Genomic DNA, 19,477 nt, shown 5'->3' on the forward strand with positions numbered 1-19,477 from the left:
ATATTTCCAATTTTCCCGCATCTAATGAGCAGAACGTACCGCGCAATATTGCTAGTGCTGCCGCCGACGAGTTATTCGCCAAGTTCTTTACTGCCATGTATTCAAACACCGGAAAGAGGTATGAGCGAGTCCCTCGGGTCTCGGGTTCGTCGTGGGTGGCCTGGGAGCGAGCGCAAGTTGTGTGTGGTCCGAGCGTTCGTACGCTGGATGAGGCTGTCGCGGGCGTAGAAGATGCAAGACGCTTTGTTCGAACGGAGCAGAGAGCTTTCTCCGTGGCAGAATATAATCGGAGTCTGGTCTTGATCGAAACGGTACAAAGGTACTATTTTTAATCGCAAAACACTTTCATTGTTTATCCCTGCACCGTACACGTGACAATTTGTTTTTAATCGGGCCGATAGCGTGCCGGGAAGTCCGCGCATTGTTTACGAGACGTTGCAACGAATTGTTGCCATAACGCAACACTATTCTGTTATTCGCTCGATATTAATAATCGCCGAAAGGGACGAGCTTTATTTTATTTTTATTTTTTTCAGATGATGCTCCTGCTGGTTTATAGTTTTCTAGTTGTTTACCGAGCGTCGTCGGAATTGACACACGGCTTTGCTGGCAATTCGAACAGTGAAAACAAAACATGGGAAAGCTTGGAGTTAAGTCCCATACACAGAATTAAGGATTCCAATTACCTGCTGGACAGGTATCCTATGGGAGAATTACCATCAGACTCCTTGAATTGTCATAGGCCAGCAAAATGTGTGGAGATGCAAAAGAGTACATGTATGGGCACAAGATTGACATATACTACCACTACATTGGATCTTATACCTGAACATGTGACTCAAGATATGATAGAGGTATGTTAAATTAATATATACAAGTACAATGCAATACTTATTACATTTACAAATATATTTCTTATGCATAAAGTTCAGAAAGTAAGACCTATGATAGTAAAAAGATATTTTTCTCTTTTGTGTCCATATACCTGGCTCCTCAGGTATAGAGGGACCCTATTTAAAGTCACCTCAGGTATTTCCTGTCCAGGCTATTGTCTCCAAATAATTTCTATATCTATATGGTGTTCCTATTTATTTTCTGTATCATTTAATGAAATAAACTTAAATTATAAATTATAATTCATTATAAAATAACATATATGTACACCTAAGGAAAAATAAAATATACATTTTTATCTGACACTGCTCTATTTTGTTTTACAGGAAAGATTGCATGTATTGCAAGCATTAAGACATATGCCAAAGTGTTGGGCAGTTGTTCAACCCCTGTTATGCTCAATATTTATGCCTAAATGTATCAATGATACGGTAGACCTGCCATCCCAAGAAATGTGCAAAATTGTTTCGGGACCCTGCAGAATTGTGTTCAACCACACAATATGGCCAAGCTTTGTTAAATGTGAAAATACAGAATTGTTTCCCAGATTATGCAAAAACGATATTCGAGATTTAAAGTTTAACATTTCGGGTAAGTGCCTGAAACCTCTAATCCCGACTGACAATGCACTTGCAATTTTTGAGGGAGTCGAAGGCTGTGGTACACAATGCAATGACCCATTTTTCACACCGGATGAGCACAAACAGATTCATTCTTTTATTGCTTGGGCTGCAGGAATTTGCGGCTCATTTAACTTGTTCACGGTTGTAAGTATCATATAAATAAATAAATATAATTCTCGTAATTTATTTATACACGTTGTTTGTATTTCAGATAACATTTCTAATCGATTGGAGAAGCGCGAATAAATATCCAGCTCTAGTTATATTCTATATAAATTGCTGTTTTATGGTATCCTGTATTGGATGGCTTGCTCAGTTTACACCAGGAAGTAGAGAAGTGATTGTATGTCGTAAAGACGGAACATTAAGAATGAGCGAACCAAGGTAGTTTACGATTATTTCATCCGTGTAATAAGCTTTTTTCGCATAAACGAAATTGTTATATCGATGTATTTTTAGCGGAGAAAACTTATCGTGCGTCGTTGTGTTCGTCCTTGTGTATTATTCTCTTCTGGCCGCGATGGTATGGTTTGTGATTCTCACGTATGCTTGGCACATGAGTTTTCAAGCGCTTGGAAAAATTCAAGATAGGATTGACAAAAAGGGTGCTTACTTTCATTTGATTGCTTGGTGTTTCCCGCTTGTTCTCACCGTCACCATTATGGCATTAGGGGAAATAGATGGGAACAGTGTCACTGGTATATGTTTTGTGGGTTATGCCAATCATGCAGTCAGAGCTTGGTTCTTGCTCGGCCCTGTGATGATTGTTTTATTGGTTGGAGGATATTTCTTGTCCAGAGGTATGTTACAAATCTCCATTCGTCTATTTACGTTTCCTCTATTTTATATAACGAAAATAATAAAACATATTTTTTTGTATGCTGTTCTAAAGACTATAGTCTGTAAGTACTTCCTTTTTCTGCGAATAACAATCGATAATGTCTCGAATACCGCTAATTCAATGTTAATTTAATCATGATCGTTTTCAGGATTGATCACTCTAATTCGATTGAAAATAACCAGCCAAGAAATTATATCCGAAAGGGCGAGTTCCAAAATACGAGAAACTATCGTTCGTATGGGTCTGTTCTCAATTTTCACTTTTACTGCGGTCGTAGTAACGTTTTACTGCCACATTTATGAGTTCCAACATTCTTGGGAATGGCGTCGGAGTTTTAGAAATTATATGATGTAAGAATCATGTCCATGATGTTAAAGACATTAAGCTGTTACGTTATTATACAATATTCTTTTTCTCGTGCATAGATGTGCAATAACGACGAAATATTTGGATATTTCCGAATGTAAAATGGAGGTTCGACCGAGCGCCGCTAAAATGCAATTGCATTTACTTTCACCATTTTTTGCTGGTATTCTAATGTCGTCATGGGTTTGGACTGGCTCGACCGTAGACACCTGGACGAGGTTTCTCAGACGGTAAAATTCCACATATTAATCTTGTTCCTTCGCTTGCATTCGATAACGTAGTTAATCACAGACAAATTTCTAACTGAATTTTTAATTCTTTTTTCCCCCCAGAACATTCAATTGCGAGACTGAAGAACCAATCAGATTAAAGAAGCACAAGGTGATCGCTCAAGCGTTCGCGAAACGGAAGATGTTCAACAACGCTGGCCGACTGTCCATCAGTTTCCACAACACTCACGAAGATCCGGTCGGCCTGAACTTCGATCTAAATTCCGTGGCCTCGCAGGACTTCAGTTCGACGTGGGCTGCCGCATTACCTAAGCTAGTTACACGCAGGTGCGCGCTCGTCGGCGCGACGACGGGTTCCGTCTCCAGCAACAGACGTAACTCCGTGGACTCTGAGATCAGTTTCAGCGTGCGTCGGGTGTCCGTAGAGTCCAGGAGGAACTCCTTAGATTCTCAGATATCCGTTCAAATAGCCGAGCTGAAGACAACGCGAAAGGTCGCGAGTACCTCGCGCGGCCGACGCGGCAAACGTCGACGAGACTTTGGGAAATCGAGATCGGGCAAGGTGGGTCCGTTGTTCAGGAGAGGCAGCACGACGTCTCAGGAGAGCCAACTTGGTGCTCAGATATTGTCAGCGTTGACTATAGGCGGCGGTGACGCAAGGGTACCAACGATTCAAGTGCCCAACATGAAAAGACGATCCGCGAATGCAGGTCTGGACGAGCGTACTTTGAACTCGAAACTGTTCGACGGGAAGAACGCGGGCATGCTTCTGCCGTTCTTGTTCCCGGCGCAGAGCGGCAGCGATGAGAATCTGACCAGCGAGGAGAAACAGGAGCAAGAAATGACGGGAAAGGACGCGGATATAGAGGGTGGCAACGTCGAGAAAGACGACCAAGACAGCGACACCGACGAGAGCGAGCCCGAGGAGAAGACGAAGATGTTGGAGCCCGACGAGCCCCACGAGCGCAGCAAAAGCAAGACGAGCAACAAGAGCTCCAAGAGTTACAGCCACGAGAGCGTCAGACGAAGCAGAGAGGGTCGTAAAAGTAAATACTTCCTCCAGGACGAGGCTATCCTGAAACACTTGTTTCAGGAATCCAGCGATCTCAAATTGAAAAACGACACCGATATCAAGGAGGCGTATAAAAAAGCTGGAATGGGAAATCTAGCGTCTAGTCTTAACTCTTGTTGCCCGGAACTGACGCGTCTGAAACAACCGGACGTGCAGATCGCCAACGCCCGTGAAATGGCGACGCAGACCTCGCTCCCGTTGGACATTTTGGAGATGGAGGAACTGAAGCAGAGCATAGACGAGATCATCAACAGCCGGCATTGTAGTTCGAAGGGTACACAGATATCGCCGCAGTTGAACAAAGGTAAAAACATTGCCACGTAACGCCAACTACTTTCTTGGAAACTACGGCATTAAGGAAGTGATAGCAACAAAGTGAACTTTACGAACGATCCTTTTATTCTCGATAGTAATTGCCGTCAAACTGTGTCTGTCTTTTTATACTTTTTTTTCTTTTTTTTTTTTTTATTCTTTTTATATTTATCCTCACTGTAACTTTTTCCTCTTGTTATTCTTACCTGAGGTTATAGTGTTCCCTGAAAAAAAAGAAAGTAAAAGTGCATAACAATTCAATAGTGCCAAAATCGTATGTTATTCGCCGTGTTATTTATAATTCGCAATTGTATATTTACGGGTGCTATAGTATAACTTCGATTGTAAATAATACGTTAGAATAACTCGGATTCAACAATGCATATTATTACTTTTATACGTTTTATTACCGATAAAAATAGTGATAAAAATCTCGATGTAGTAAAATAATTTAGAATTTATGACACCAGAAGTATAAACGTATTGCGATTTCTCTTTTATACAGAACGGACTAAATCTATCTTTAATATTACTCTGTACATTACAGTATTTGCATTGTGTATATTCTATAGTACTTAGATTATATATAAATATTTTTTACGTACACGTGCCTACGACTTATGACTCTTGATTCACATCGCCTAATGTTCCTACTATAATTATTGTCAGATTCAATGAAAATTGGGGAAACCAATCACTAATTGATTGCGAACTGCAGCATGCAAACGTAAATAGTTTAACGTAATCATTAATACTGCATAAAATTATGCAAAATAATTTCTATTAATTTTCTAAATATTTAAAACAATTCTTTTTTTTCTTTCGATGATTCTAAAATGACAGTCTATTAAAAAAATAGTGGAAACAAGAAATTAGTTTACAAAGCGTCAACGTTCCATGCATACGAATGTAAAGAGATAAAGAAAGGAATGTTTAAGGGCATATAAAACATTTGTGTAAAGTGTGATTTACCCAAGCAAAAATCTAAAACGAAATAGCAAAATGAACGTTTCTGCGCTTCCCATTCCTGTAAATCTGTTAAAATATTTATGTTTATTCGTATATATATATATATTCGCACGAAACAACGTGGAACGTAACTTAAAAAATCAGTATCACGCAATTATACATACACGTAGACTAATAATTATTGTCGAGTAAGAATTTCTCCAAAATACGGATTTGGATATTATGCATCGCGTTCTGATTATGTCCGGGAAAATTTATTCTGAGACTCATTGACGTATATGTAATTATAGAAAGGGTCTACCCCGTTATCGATAATTGATATTTTCCACACACAGTTTAAAGCGAACTTTCTCTGTTCTCTCCAAAATTATTCACAAAAAAGCTTTAACCACATCATTCTGCAAACGTGTTCTTTAATTTATACGAAATTCTTCGACTCTGTCACTACGCACGTATAATAACTTTCTATTGTTCCAAGTTTCTAAGCGTCTATTGAAATTAACAATTTTATTCAACTTCGTCGAGAGGTAACAAAGAGGGATTAATAAATCCTGTAATTTTCATCGACGAAGCGTAATCTTATTTTACTACTTTGTACAAAAAGGAGAAAGTTGAACTTGATTTAGCGAGAATGCGTTCTGCGTGTCCCGCTAAAAAGAATCTGTCTTCTTTGCACGAGCCCTCGACGAACAGGTACACGTTAACCATTTCTCTGATCGGTCTGCGAAACCACGGTCCTCTTGCTCGAGATCCTCTCACGCTTTCAAATCTGGTCCGATACTCTCAGCTACGTATTTTTTCCCTATACTCGGTACAAATACATCCCGATTTTAGTGTCGAGAAAAAACGTGTAGAGAATGAGTCTGGTGGATATTACGCTCACAAAATGTGGCTTCCTTTAGTTCCTTTTATTTATTTCTATTTCATTTGCCACGATAACAAAGATCGTCGTACGTACAAAAAGTAGCTGTGTTGCATATCGTGTGTACGCATATGTGTACGTGTGTACGTGTGTGTGTGTGTGTTTTTTTTTCTTATTTACATCAGCATGTACATCAGGCACTATACAGCGTAGAGTGTCGAATTACAATTAGTCTTCCCTTTTGCAACGCATATGAGACACAAGCCACGCGAGGAAATCATCACCTACATGCTTCAGCTACGCAACCCTTGCGAGGAATTTAACAAGAACCGCGTCAACGTTGGAACGTTCGGCTCGGAACACACGCTCCTTTTTACATGCACATTAAGGGTAGTATGGGTTTCCAAATTATTTGTCCGGATTACGGCGTGCATGCTATAATGGACTATGGGGAGGTAGAGAAACGTTTCGTCGAATTTTGTTTTATTCACCACCACCTTAGGGGAGGTAGAATGTGATCGAAGTCAGCAGCTAAATCACAGGGCGAGGCTACTTGCTCTTGGCATAGAACTTTTGGTGTTTATTGTATTCGTTACCCCAAACGAAGTTGTCCAGCATTTCCCCGATAAAATAGAGCATCGAGCTGAACAAGAGCATCACAAAGAGGAACGCCGCTCGCATGGGCAATGAGAGCACCTTCATCACCGGGTACACCCAGATGCCGCTTTTCAAATAGATTATGTGCATCCTGAAACATTTATTAAACGATCGTAAATAATAGACTTTGCTATGTATCTACTTTGATCTTATCAACACTTATGCGAATTTTTTTTTGTTTTTTTTTTTTTAAACGTAATTCCTTTGTGTCGAGCGCAGGAACGTTGAAGGCAAACCGGAATTATTATGAGAATAATGTTCGTCGAATTTTAATTTTAAATTATCGAGCATTCGTAGTCACGAAGGTAGGATTTATTTTATATCCGTGAACCGACGACGCGACAAACGTAGTCTGGTCAGGATAGAACGGATAATTAAATTTGACCAATTATTGCTGAGCAATTAACCGAAATTTCCATAGTTTCATAAATATTTTCTGCTATAAATGGGGAAAAGAATTAAATCAAAGTGGGAGTTCCTGAAAGTCGATTCTTTCTTTGACACGAGTATGGTAACCGCTTTAGAGCCAATGTCGTACCAAATTAAATACGTGAACATGAACATGAGATGACCAAAGAGTCCCTGTGCTCGCTTCGGGTACTTCCTCGGCGAGAGAATCGTCTCCATCAGCGTCGAGACCATGATCATCGTGTGCATCAGATGATTCAACCACCACGGGAAGTAAGGATCAATGGCCTTCGGGAATACCAATTCGCGGTCCACGAACATCAGAGACCAGAAAATTACACCGACAAACTGCAATCCAGACAAAGAACGTAAGACGACGGAACACGTGAAACGAACTGGCTATACTTGTTCAATTATACTTACCATGGCCACCGGGAAACTGAAGACCGCATGCACATAGTCCTTGAGCTTCCGTATGAACGGAGGTTTCTTGGGGCACGCGGCATTTGTGCCGAACCAGTCGTTCAGCATGCATATCAAAAAAAATACTGCTTGAATGATCTGAAACAAGCGAGAAACACAATCGTTGTAACCGTATTATTAAATGGATTTCTTTGGAATTCCCAAACATTTTCTATCATAGGAATTGCCATAACCTAAAGCCATTCAGCATATTTAATTAATTTCAAAGGGTAATTTGAGCATCTACCTGCCCAAATCGGCTCCACAAATTGTATGGGAGCCAACAGTATTCGAGAAAAGAAAATCGTGACGCACATCGATAGAGCTTACGTCATTAGTAAATATTATCGTGAATCTACAGTTCAAACTGCAAGCCAATACGTAGTTTATTAGCAAAGTTTTCCACCAGTTTCGAGAAAAACGCGTTTGAAGCTTAAAGATCGATTACTTCATAGGTTAGGGCATACTTCACGGAGCACGCTATATTTTCATTAATATTTCGAACTTCTCCTCGATACACAGTATTCTTAATAAAGTCTTACGGATCTTTAGCAAAAAGTTCTCGAACGAAGGCTTAAAAATTGACCTTCCGAACGAGAATACCCTTTTAACCTTGTTTCCGAGTTATAGCCATTTTTCTGCTTCGATAATGATTCATTCGTTGAATTCCATACAGCTGTTTACCTTCGCAGGGCGAGCTTAAAATGGCCACCTTTGTCCGAACGTAAACCTGCAGGCCTTCCATAGTTTCTCGATATTTCGAATATCCCCGCGAAATAAACTAGAACAACGGTTCAAGAATTATCTGGCTACTCGGTTAAGTAAATAAGACGATGCATTGTTACGTAATTATGCAAGAAATTGATGTAAGATTGACCTCTTAATCTTCCGTTAAAAAAAGAAACCAAACAAGAGAATTTTCATGGTCATAACTCGGGAATAAAGCCAAATAACACCACATGTTTACATGAACTTTTCTCGTTGTTTTTGTGCTCTTAATTGATCCGTGAAGTATGCACCACATATTACGAAACACCTTTTATACGGATAAATAAACGCTTGGTGAACACGTAACGATAGTTACATTTATTTCACATTATCTTGCCAATGAGGTACAATTAAATACGTATTGCTCAAATTACCCTGATACGGAGGTCATACGAGCACTCCGGCAATGTTCTCGTATTTCCTTATGCGGCAGTTACGCGGGCGATAAAAGTGTGCGTTGAAGGTGCACGCATATTCAGAGCGTAACAATTTACAATGGTGTTCGTATTCTCGCGTTTCGGCATGTCCCGACATTTTAAAACGTTCCGCATATAAAACAGTGAAATCGTTACCTAAGTCTACGATTTCCTCGTGCGTTTCATTGTATTTGAAAACCGATTGCTAAATATTTCCGTCATGAAATTCAAAATGTTACGTTCGCTCTTGATTGTGGCACGTGTACCGTATTAAAATTAGATGCGTTAATCGATCCGACACGCTGTCGATCGCATTGCGTACACTTCAGTGACATTAAAATTGGAAGCCCAAGAAGAAAAGTAAACAAAATTCGACACCGGCAGCTATATTTAGGCGCAGGAATATCGTCGAGCCTCGGAGTTGTCTTTATCTTTTGCAGACGACCGAAAAAAAAGGACAGTGAGCGAGAGAGTGCATGAGAAAAAGTATTGTCTTTCCCCAGAAATCGTCGCCGAGCATCATGGCTCGTGCCGTTTTTTAAATGTCGTCTTTCACGCTACGCTGAGCTTCCACGGTTACCCCTCCAGGCGGAGATTATTTTAAGAATCATTGTTGTATCAATTTCTCAGCGAACGGTATAAAATTTGAAAAATGTCAAATCGACGAGTGCTCGTGAATCCGGCGTTAATTCATTTTTAAACACTGGATCGTGTCGAAGATTGCGGATACGGACGGACAACGCGTTGGATACGCGATGGTATTCGAGTGAAAACATGTCAGACCGTATAATGACAGTCACTTGACCGTGCATAGATAACACGACGTGACGCGTGCCATAGTTCGGAAACGACATGGAGTGCCGCTCGAGCAATTTAACTCGAGATACGTGATTTGCAGTGCAAACGCGAAATGGCCATAAGTGTGAAATCGTTCGCCAGCGATAGATGACCACAAAAAATTCTTTACGTGTCGGTTCACGTTTTCGTTGATTGACCGATTAGCTCTTCTAAAAAAAAAAAAAACGTTAAATCTATCCTAAAAAAAAAAGGAAAAGAAAACTGAAATAGCCGACAGAAATAACTTCCACGTAGGTAACAGATGGTTAGACGCGTAATCGAACAAGATTTCTATGTGTTATGCGCGTATACTTGATGTTTTCCTTTGATTAAATATCCTAAAAGATTGTTGCACTTTGTTGCAATTCTAAGTGTCCCCGTTTCCTTCAGCACGTACACAATGCACTACGTATTCTTATAATGGTGTTCACTGTTGCGTAACATCGTAATAGGGACGTGGCGCAATCGCTTGTTAAAACTATCGTGCGGTCCAAGCACGAAAGAAAAAGAATTTTAAACAGCACGGTACGGTTCCTTGGAAACTCGGATAGTCAAGCATTGAATAATAGTGACATCATCCATTTACAGTGTTTAGGTATTGTCAGTGCGAAGTAGTCATTGTTTCGTAACGATTAAAGAAAAGTATTCTGCCGGTGGGTTCAGGATCGTGACAAAATAGGGGCGAAAGGGGCACGCGCTTATGGGCGCCATGTTACGAGTACGCTAGCAGACGCCCCTTAAAGTAAGTAAACATTTTCCACTAATTTACTTCAATCGTCTTCGTAAGAATAAAACTATTTGAACTATTTGATTTGGTCGATTTAACGATTCGTGATTTCGCAAGTGGCAACGATCAAATTCTCTTAAAAACTGGTATGATATTGCATAAGGCGACTCGTATGAACGACCCAATTGAATGCACAAAATGAAAGAAACAACGAGATCGAAGTAATCGTGTCGAAATACTAACCGCGTCCCAGAATGTGAGAAACTTGAATTTCCCGCCGTAGGCGTTGTGCATTTGGGTAACGTGCGAGGGCACGACCACATGCGTGTAATCATAATACACTGATACTGCGAACTGCACGCAGGAGATCGCATGGAATACAATCAGTAGGCCGTCCCGCATCTCACAGGCGTCTTAGCTTTCCGTGTTCTAAAATAGTTCAACGAGTTTCCATGACAACGATCGTCTCGAGCCGATCGTAACCGATACAAGCGAACTAATTTTCACTCGCTAACCTAGCGTCGTTTTCCCTCTCGCGGGAATCGATAAACAAAAAAAAAAGAAACACTGATCGTTTTACTTGGTCGCAAGAACGAACGTGGAAAACGCGTCGAGCTTGAATATTTTTATCCCCCGTTTTCATGGTGTCGACTATTTTTTTTTTTCCCAACGGCGTAACGGGGCAGACCGTAAATTCGCGTATCGAGTTAAAATTAGAACGACGAACATGACACGGTACAAATATTTGTCTCCACACTGTGAATCATTCTGCAGTTGGGAAAGTTCGTTCAACTCTAACGACAACGATAAATCGAAGCCTGTGGTAATGTTTATTCTCGATATAGAAATTGTTCGTTATTTGCAATAACAATGAGACTTTGTGGGACACTCGTCCCTCAATATGCGCAAACTTTTATTATACTTCAAGCAAGAAATTAATTAAAATACTTACTGTTGATTTTATCGTGTATTATTTACTTAATAATGCATATTTTTGTTTACAAACATCTAAATCTTCTATTCCATCGCACATTGCCACGGCACAGATTAAATAATCGCTCAGAGCGAGCAGGTGTATATTCTGTTTACAATTACGTAATGAAGTTTACTTTCGAATTATGTAAACTGCATAAAAAAAAAAAGTTGCATTCAAATGACTTGCAGCTCTGTAATGGATTATGTACATGTTGGGAACTTTACTCGACCGTAAAATTGTTTTCATACAACTTTATATATCTCGTATACATACTATACTTATGCTATGTATTAGAAGCATGAATGGCAATTCTAAACATTTAAGTACTGTTTTTCAGAATGAGCGAAATTGATGATCGTAGATAATAATAAAATACCTTTTTCCCGACGAGTTAAAAAAAACTATTTTAATTGTAACCAAAATTTCATTGTCATTTTTATTTCATTTCGATATCGAATATAAAAATTTTTAAAAATCTCTAATCTTTCATTACAACTAGGCTTCGTCACTATATCTTTTCTTCACTATTTGCAAGAATGCATTATAAAGATAACAGTCAATAATTGGAATTCGATACGAGAACTTTGAATCCAACTATGGTAAAGTTTTGCTCTACTATCGTACATGTCGAATGAACATTGATAACGTGTAATCTCAACAACTGCGATCTATTAGGAAGTTAAATAGCAGATGTTGTATAACAGTGCAAGACTAATTTCAAATTTGAATTGCATGAAAACGAAGGATTCATTTCTATAATTGCTTCGATCATCGGTCAAAGATAGAGGAAAAAGAATTGTTCAATGCGCAGTTTACACACGTATTATTCTCTATTAAGGCATAAAAATCACTGTAATAACAAAATGATAATTTTAGAGAGTCCCACGGTTCATCGTCCGTCAACGTAGCGTCGACAAGTCAACTATACGTTATGTATTTTGGTCGTGTTGCGAGCGTTTCTCACGCGATCTGTATTTTTACCACGTTTTCTTGATATCCAATCGATTAACCGTGTCCCGCGAGAAAAATTCGCCTCTTTTCACAGAAAAACACTCCGGCTTTTTCGGTCACATGTACGATCCGCGCCAACAGTATCGACCGCGACGATGGTCTGCGACTTACTGACGGATAGGCGAAAATACGCCAATGAGAAAGAGAGAAACAGTTCACCATGTGCGTGAGGCCTACAATCTAGGGGAGGGGGCGGAAAACGAGACAGCACGATGCAAGATCTACGCCTAGACACAACGAACAGAACCGTACATAGAGATGTAAAAGAAAGAGACAAGAACCATTTATTATAGATATGTGTTAGACAACAAAATCAGTTGTTGGCTACGTACATGCACAACCACACGACTCTATGCACTTCGTATTATGTCTGATACCACGTAACCACTACACGCCGAAGCATCTTCTATCTGGTAAACGACACGAACATCTTATATACAAGTTTCACGTTCCTGACTTTCTTTGGTTTAAGCGAACGTTGACTTCGTGAAGTAAATAAACAGAGAATGCACGACTGGCTGCATGAAAATAGGACAGTATAAACAAAGAAAAAGGGGGTGTGTACGAAACAGAGACGAACCGCGAACAGAGAGAGACAAAAAATGCGGCTGATGCTCCTATTCTGCGCGACGCGGATGCGCGTTCGTTTTTATGGACGAACGGATTTGTTTTCATAACATCTTTCTCTGTTACTTAATATGTACCATTCTTCGTGTCGCGGATGTTGCACGCTGACGTCGTAAAAAAAGTCACGAACGCAAGTTCTAGCGACGTATTAAATAATTTTAATACCGTACGTACGTATGTATCATCGTACGGTACGATTCTAGAAAAACTTGTTTCAGCTTGCGCTTTCTAATTGAAGTTTAAAAGTCTGAGGTCGTTTCTGTGAAACACGTCGCGTATTTACTCGGCAAGAGACGAGAGATCGAACGATTGCTGCAATGTGTTACGTGATTTTTCACTTCCCGCTATCATATGTCCGTTACACCATACACGGCGAATCAAAATTACCGTTTGAAATATTTCCATTATTTTCCGTTCCGGTCAAGAAATTATTTTCTCCGCGAAAACGGTAACGATATTGAAAGTTAATTTTCACTTTTCGACTTGCAACGGAGAAAACTTGTAGGAAAATCTTTTCTTTCAATTTACGTAATTTATCGTCAATTAGAACGAGATGTACGAAGATGTAAATAAATTATCATTTGATGACAATTGTAATTTTGAATCGGGTCAACTGATACTCTGTAAAGTAGATTGAGAACTATCAGAAGATTATTAATCAAACAAGGAAGTAGGCCTCCACAGCACTCTGCGATGTCGATGAATATTCAACATTAGTATTCGATGTACTAACATCGGTCCTGATTTAATAATTACATATTTATCGCTGAATTTCGACCTTTACACTAGAAATATCATCTTTATAATTGCATTCGTCTCATGTCGTTTTTCTTTTTCATCTTGTTTTCTATGTTAATTAACGAGTAGTGTGCATCTACATTATGTAATAAAAACGTATCGCACACGCATAGAAGAACTTTGAATTGATTACACAGTTTCAGTTGCACGAGTCGAATACAAATATGGCGCCATCTATTGATGTTTCCGTGAAATTGTAAAACATAATGCAGGTTTGACTGCAATATCTACATGGCTGACAAAAAGTAGAACAACAGAACTGAATGCTAATCTAGATACTTGATCAGACACAATTGGATTTTCTGCCTTCACGTAATGCGATTACTTACTTTATTTTGAAACTCCTCAAAGTAGAATTTTACATATTATTTTACTCATATTCCCACATTTCGACAGTTAAGGATATTTGCACATTACCTGCTACATTTCATATTCTGAGCATCCAGATATATTTTTTTAAAATACAAACCTTTAGAAATAAAATAAAAATAAAATTTCTAAGCAATAAATAATAACACTTGCGATCTGAAGTTTTTTTAATAAATTTATTAACAATGACTTACCACACCCCAGACAGTCAGGTATTTGAATTCTTTTGGATCAAACTTTTCGAATGCAGAATTCACCATAGGTATGTTGAGATGATCCGCACTGTACATCGTAAATGCGTACGTTAGGAACATCGTCGTGTGGAACAATTGATTTATCGTGTACGCCATGCTGCCGAAACGCTGCGAAATGGAAAACAATTTATGAAACGGATATACCCATTGGAGAGAACATCGGTTTTTGCCGAACTTGTGATTGCTTCGAATGCTCCCCATGTTCTAATAGCTTCCCGGCTTTTCGGTGGTTACGTTATAGGTTAGGTTCAAATTCACAACGAACAATCAATAAGCTGGACGTTTCTCTGCTCTTACACAATAAGTATTCTTGGTATTCTTTTTTAAATAAATAATTTATTACACCGAGCATAATGCTTTCACAACATGTAATTTATTATAACGCGAATGGCGATTGAAACGATCGAGACGAATTTTTATTTCATTGATTATTGTAATGTTTGTAAATATACAGTGGAATTAACAGCTCTTATCGATTGATAGCAGAATGCTTAAAAACATTGCGATATCAATGAAATGCTAAATGAGATCCTTGTGTAATCAGCACCGAACAAAAAGTTGTAACTCTATCTCAGATTTGTTTCCTCGTTCGGCGATATTCATTTACGTAAATTGCGTACTGTAAACAAAAATTTTTTCTCCATTATCGCGAATGTCTGGTCAACGTTGAATCTGTCTGGAAGACCAAAAAGGTTCGACGATAAATGTGCGACACGCGTGATAACACAAGTGCAGTTTTTTGAAGTTCAAGTTCGATAATCCGAACACTGGTGTAACGACACGCGTTCGACAAAACTTTTGCCCGTTCTTTACGATATAATACAATGCGTGACTCATCACAATTCCATGGCGTTTAGAATTAATTTACACGTTGACAGCAGTGGTTCAATGAAACTTGAAAATTTTAATCAGGTCTTTTAATTCAATTATAAATATTTATTAGGAAATGTAAATTCTTTAAAAACTTTTATTGATCGACAGAAAATAAATAAATTTACTGTTTCATTCCGACCCTTGGTTAAAGGCTTCGCTGGAATCGAAGATATTTCATTAAATAAATAAGGAATCAATCGAACGAAAAATGGTGAGTAATACGCGTATCGGAATAACATTATCAAAACAATATACATACAATGTTTGATGTAAGTTCCACGGCATAATACCGGATCTAGTTTATCGCGATTGAATATTCTTGCCTTACGTCTGTTGTTACAGTTGGCAGTCAGAATTTAATCAGTGCTTATTGGCGTTACTTAACTCTTAATCATACTTTTATTCCAAATGACTTGAGACAAAGAACCGAGTTTGACGTTTCTATTATAAGCGTCTGAGTCGTCTGTAATGCCACGAGTCGAGGAAGTACATGTTATTTAGTTTCCGGACCTACAAAGCAACGGCAGCAAGGTCGATGTGGAGGGAAGGGCAAGGTGAACACGACCGATTGAAATAATCTATACAAAATTTTTACAAACGACCAGACCCCTTAATTAACGTCACGTTTCTCGCGATAAACATCTGTTCGAGATTCTTATTATTTTTCTATAAACATTGGAAGTTTTTTTATATCACTCTGCATAAACAGGGAGCATTAGTATTATTAATTACAAAATCTAGTTCTAGCATCGCAAACGCAAACAATGACATGCACATTTTTTACGATACAATACGTGCATTGTTTGAATATTATTAATATATTACGTCTAGTATTTTTTATCTAGTATAGATATTTTTCTCAAACGAACAGTAGCTGGGAAATTATCGATACGAATGCAAATAATTATACAGTGCGTATGGAACATGACCGGAAATACATCCTCTCTCCAACATGGTGAATGCACCATAGTTATATAGGATGTTCCAGAATACTAGGCACGACTCGTATAGTATTCTACTAAGAAAAATGAATCGAGAATCGTCGTATAAAATTTTATTTTGCAACACTTTGTGTTTAGAATCTTTAACTTGTAATAACGATTTATTTTTCACGGAGGAACCATCCCCCTATCGATCGTACCGCGAATGATAGGACACCCCTTATATTTGCACGCAGACATGCGATCTGAAACTGGTTCGAACGACTATATACATATGCATACGCATAAAGTTCGTACACAATACAATACAAGGCAATAAGGTCGGGGACTTCCCCATGTCACTTCGACGTGCAGTATTCGTCTTTTCCATACAAATGAAGGGTATTAGTTTAAATTTAGAACCAGTACAATGGTACAATTACCGAATAGCGTTTGTTCGAACACCAAGAATTGTTAAATCATAAATTTTTAAATTATCGATGCTCTCTCGGTGTGCTCATTTTTATCCCGTTACCACGACCACGCGAAATGTTTATAATCGCTGGGTGTGTCGATTCTTTTTTTAGACAGCCACGTTTAAACTTTAAGTCAGTTTATCGGCCGTTTCAGAGAACAGAATACATAATCGTCGTAACAATGAACAAGAAGTGACGAAACACAGATTTCGATAACCGAACCCCTACAGCTAATAAGATTCATTGTCAAACCGTTTATTCGTGCGATCCTTTCGTCGCGTAATATTCGTTATCTTCCATACGAATTATCTATTAGACGAATTCCACACGATCGTTATCTTATGGTAAATATTTTTCACAAGATCTTAACTGCTTATGTGGAACTTGTTCTTTGCGCAACTGCGTAATCTGTTCTCCGTGTATACTCTCAGGGATTTTTTATTTCAAAATATCCTTATGTAACCTTAAAAATCTACCTTCAAACTTTCTACTGTACCTTTTATAAAATAACTTTAATTCGAAGCTATTTCTATCGAACAAAGACTTCTTGTAGCCTGAGTTGCTTATCTTGGAATCACTGTATGCATAGCTTACATCCTACGGTATTAATTCAAGGCAATCTTCGTTTCGAAATATTCTTCTTTAACCTTACTGTCCACCTAAACTTCTACAAGCATATCCAATTCTATGGGATTCCTTAATAGGACCTAATTGTCCAGCCTACTTCTACTCTAAATTGTTTACCTCGATAGTACTATTGAATGTGCACTATTCATTCACGATAAAATTGATTTACTGCGAATTTCGTTTTAAGATTTCGTTCGTTCTTGTCACCTACCTGCAACGATCTTGGACGCCAACGAAGATCAGGCGAAAAGCGTCCTCTGTGGACAGGTTCGATCGGGACTAGTGTACGTACCGACGATACGAAACACAGTAACCCAACCACGAGTGGACGGCAAGCCTCGTTGATTCACGAAGCAGAACACTTTTAACGGGCAACCGGTCGTGAACTGACAACTGATCGTTGCCCCACGTCTCGCCTACAACCAGCAATGACTAACGACGAATTTATCAAAGGCGTCGAGCGCCGTTTCCTGATTCGTCGTCGCACCCCGCAAATGTTTTGGTAGGGGATTTTCTTATCGAGATGATACTTTCAATACGTACACACTCGCGTTCCGATTAAACTTGCACCCATTCAAAAAAATATTTCTTTTTTTGGAAAGTCATGATTTAACGATTAATTGGCATTTTGGACAATGTGCGTTCTACATGAAATTTGACGGTCTTTTTCTGGCCGTGACATGATTTCTTGAAAGGTATTCTTCGTTAATAAGTGCTAATGGCATAACTAGCTTCTCCAGGCAAATATGGATGTCTTATTAATACGTGTACAGAGTATGTAGCCTTCGTGCAATCGTGATATTGAGCAACGTATTATGTTAATTTTTTAATTTATGTAAATAGACGAGAAATTTAAAAAAACACTGTGAATTGTTTTCTACCTTCAGGTATAAGTGTAATGAAATTATCGATCACGAGACTTTCGAAATACCCGAGCCCTTAATATTTCTTATTAACCGAGTATACAGGTGTTCGAAAAGCTCGGGTACTCGAAATATCTTGGGTATCGGAGATCTTCAATTGCTCGAGTACCGAATATCCGAAAATTTCTGTAATCAAATGTCTTCAAAATATTAACTCATTTGCATCCAAGCGCGGAATATTCCGCTGTTTACTATCGTCAGTTGAACGTCGCTGATGTTTCGATGCGGAAGCTTAAGTAGAGCGATGATGCAAATGGGTTAATATTATATACTTATCATTTTTATAACGTTTCATAATTGTTAATAAGTTTGTTCAATCACCTTTATTTCAACATACGTTATATAGCAACATCAATCAATTTCTACATTTTCTCTACTATCCATAAAGAGGTTAGGTTTATAACGGCATGTGGCTACACCTAGCCTTTGTTCTAGATGTACTTATTCTTATTTCTTTACATTAACCTCCACCTTTCGTTTTCTTCTTTTCTACTTTGTCATCTACAAAGATAGTATACTCTATTCGAATGATTGATCACGTAAATGTTTGTAAGCATGTTTTCGCAAAAACCGATAAGAACTAAGTCAATTTTAAATTACATTCATTTTTGATAAAATAAGCATAATCAGTTAGATGTTTAATTGCTATGTCTTTTCAAGCAAAACATATTGCAAAGCATGACGAATAAGCGAACTTTGATTTTGAAAGTTATTGCGTTTTAAATGCAATTTGTGTATTATGTATTTACGTTTCGTATGAAATTACATACGTATTTTTTGTAGCCGTGGTATCTATATATGCAGATAACCAAGATGTGAATGTACTGTTTTGAAAAATACCACAGATGTTACAAGGGTATCGGGTTTTCTCTGATCTACGATATTTGTGGCGACGACTTGCGATAAGCTTACTGTACGTATTTCGAGTCAATTATAATGTTAACAAGGCACGGAAAGTTATCTTATCCGTCTATTAATCATTACCGATCACGAAGCTGGCGGAATAAGAAATACTTTTTAAAATACGAAAATAACGTAATTTATCGTTTGTATGCATTCTACATATACATGCGCATACCATGGTAAAAGTTTGCTGACATAATCTTTAATTTCGACCAAACAAAATATTTATACATATTTTGGCATCCTTAACCATCGCAATATAGAGGTCATAATGCA

The 19,477-nt window shown here is 38.4% G+C and overlaps 2 protein-coding genes across 5 annotated transcripts; one reads left to right on the top strand and one right to left on the bottom strand.

The window, feature by feature from the left end:
- The first annotated feature begins 183 nt into the window (after positions 1–183).
- LOC122398149 (protein smoothened) lies at positions 184–5,238 on the top strand. Its single transcript, XM_043397808.1, has 8 exons — positions 184–319; positions 537–854; positions 1,221–1,661; positions 1,729–1,901; positions 1,977–2,317; positions 2,507–2,708; positions 2,784–2,954; positions 3,057–5,238. The coding sequence occupies exons 2-8, from the start codon at positions 537–539 to the stop codon at positions 4,348–4,350; spliced, it is 2,940 nt and encodes a 979-aa protein (XP_043253743.1). The 5' UTR covers positions 184–319; the 3' UTR covers positions 4,351–5,238.
- A 962-nt stretch (positions 5,239–6,200) lies between these two features.
- Positions 6,201–17,816, bottom strand: LOC122398151 (androgen-induced gene 1 protein-like). 4 transcript variants are annotated; one of them, XM_043397812.1, is made up of 5 exons: positions 17,587–17,816; positions 14,420–14,587; positions 7,658–7,795; positions 7,365–7,582; positions 6,201–6,917 (listed from the first exon to the last, which is right to left on the bottom strand). In XM_043397812.1, exons 2-5 carry the CDS (start codon positions 14,573–14,575, stop codon positions 6,719–6,721), a joined length of 711 nt encoding a protein of 236 aa, XP_043253747.1. In that variant the 5' UTR covers positions 14,576–14,587; positions 17,587–17,816; the 3' UTR covers positions 6,201–6,718. The 4 variants fall into 4 exon arrangements, with proteins under 4 accessions (XP_043253747.1, XP_043253746.1, XP_043253744.1 ...); XM_043397811.1 differs by lacking the exons at positions 14,420–14,587; positions 17,587–17,816 and adding exons at positions 10,688–10,873; positions 12,405–12,558; XM_043397809.1 differs by lacking the exons at positions 14,420–14,587; positions 17,587–17,816 and adding exons at positions 10,688–10,873; positions 12,402–12,556.
- Positions 17,817–19,477: the final 1,661 nt, after the last annotated feature.

This window comes from Colletes gigas, unplaced genomic scaffold (assembly GCF_013123115.1).
Source record: "Colletes gigas isolate AHSC1104 unplaced genomic scaffold, ASM1312311v1 Colletes_gigas_Sc00011, whole genome shotgun sequence".
Lineage (NCBI taxonomy): Eukaryota > Metazoa > Arthropoda > Insecta > Hymenoptera > Colletidae > Colletes > Colletes gigas.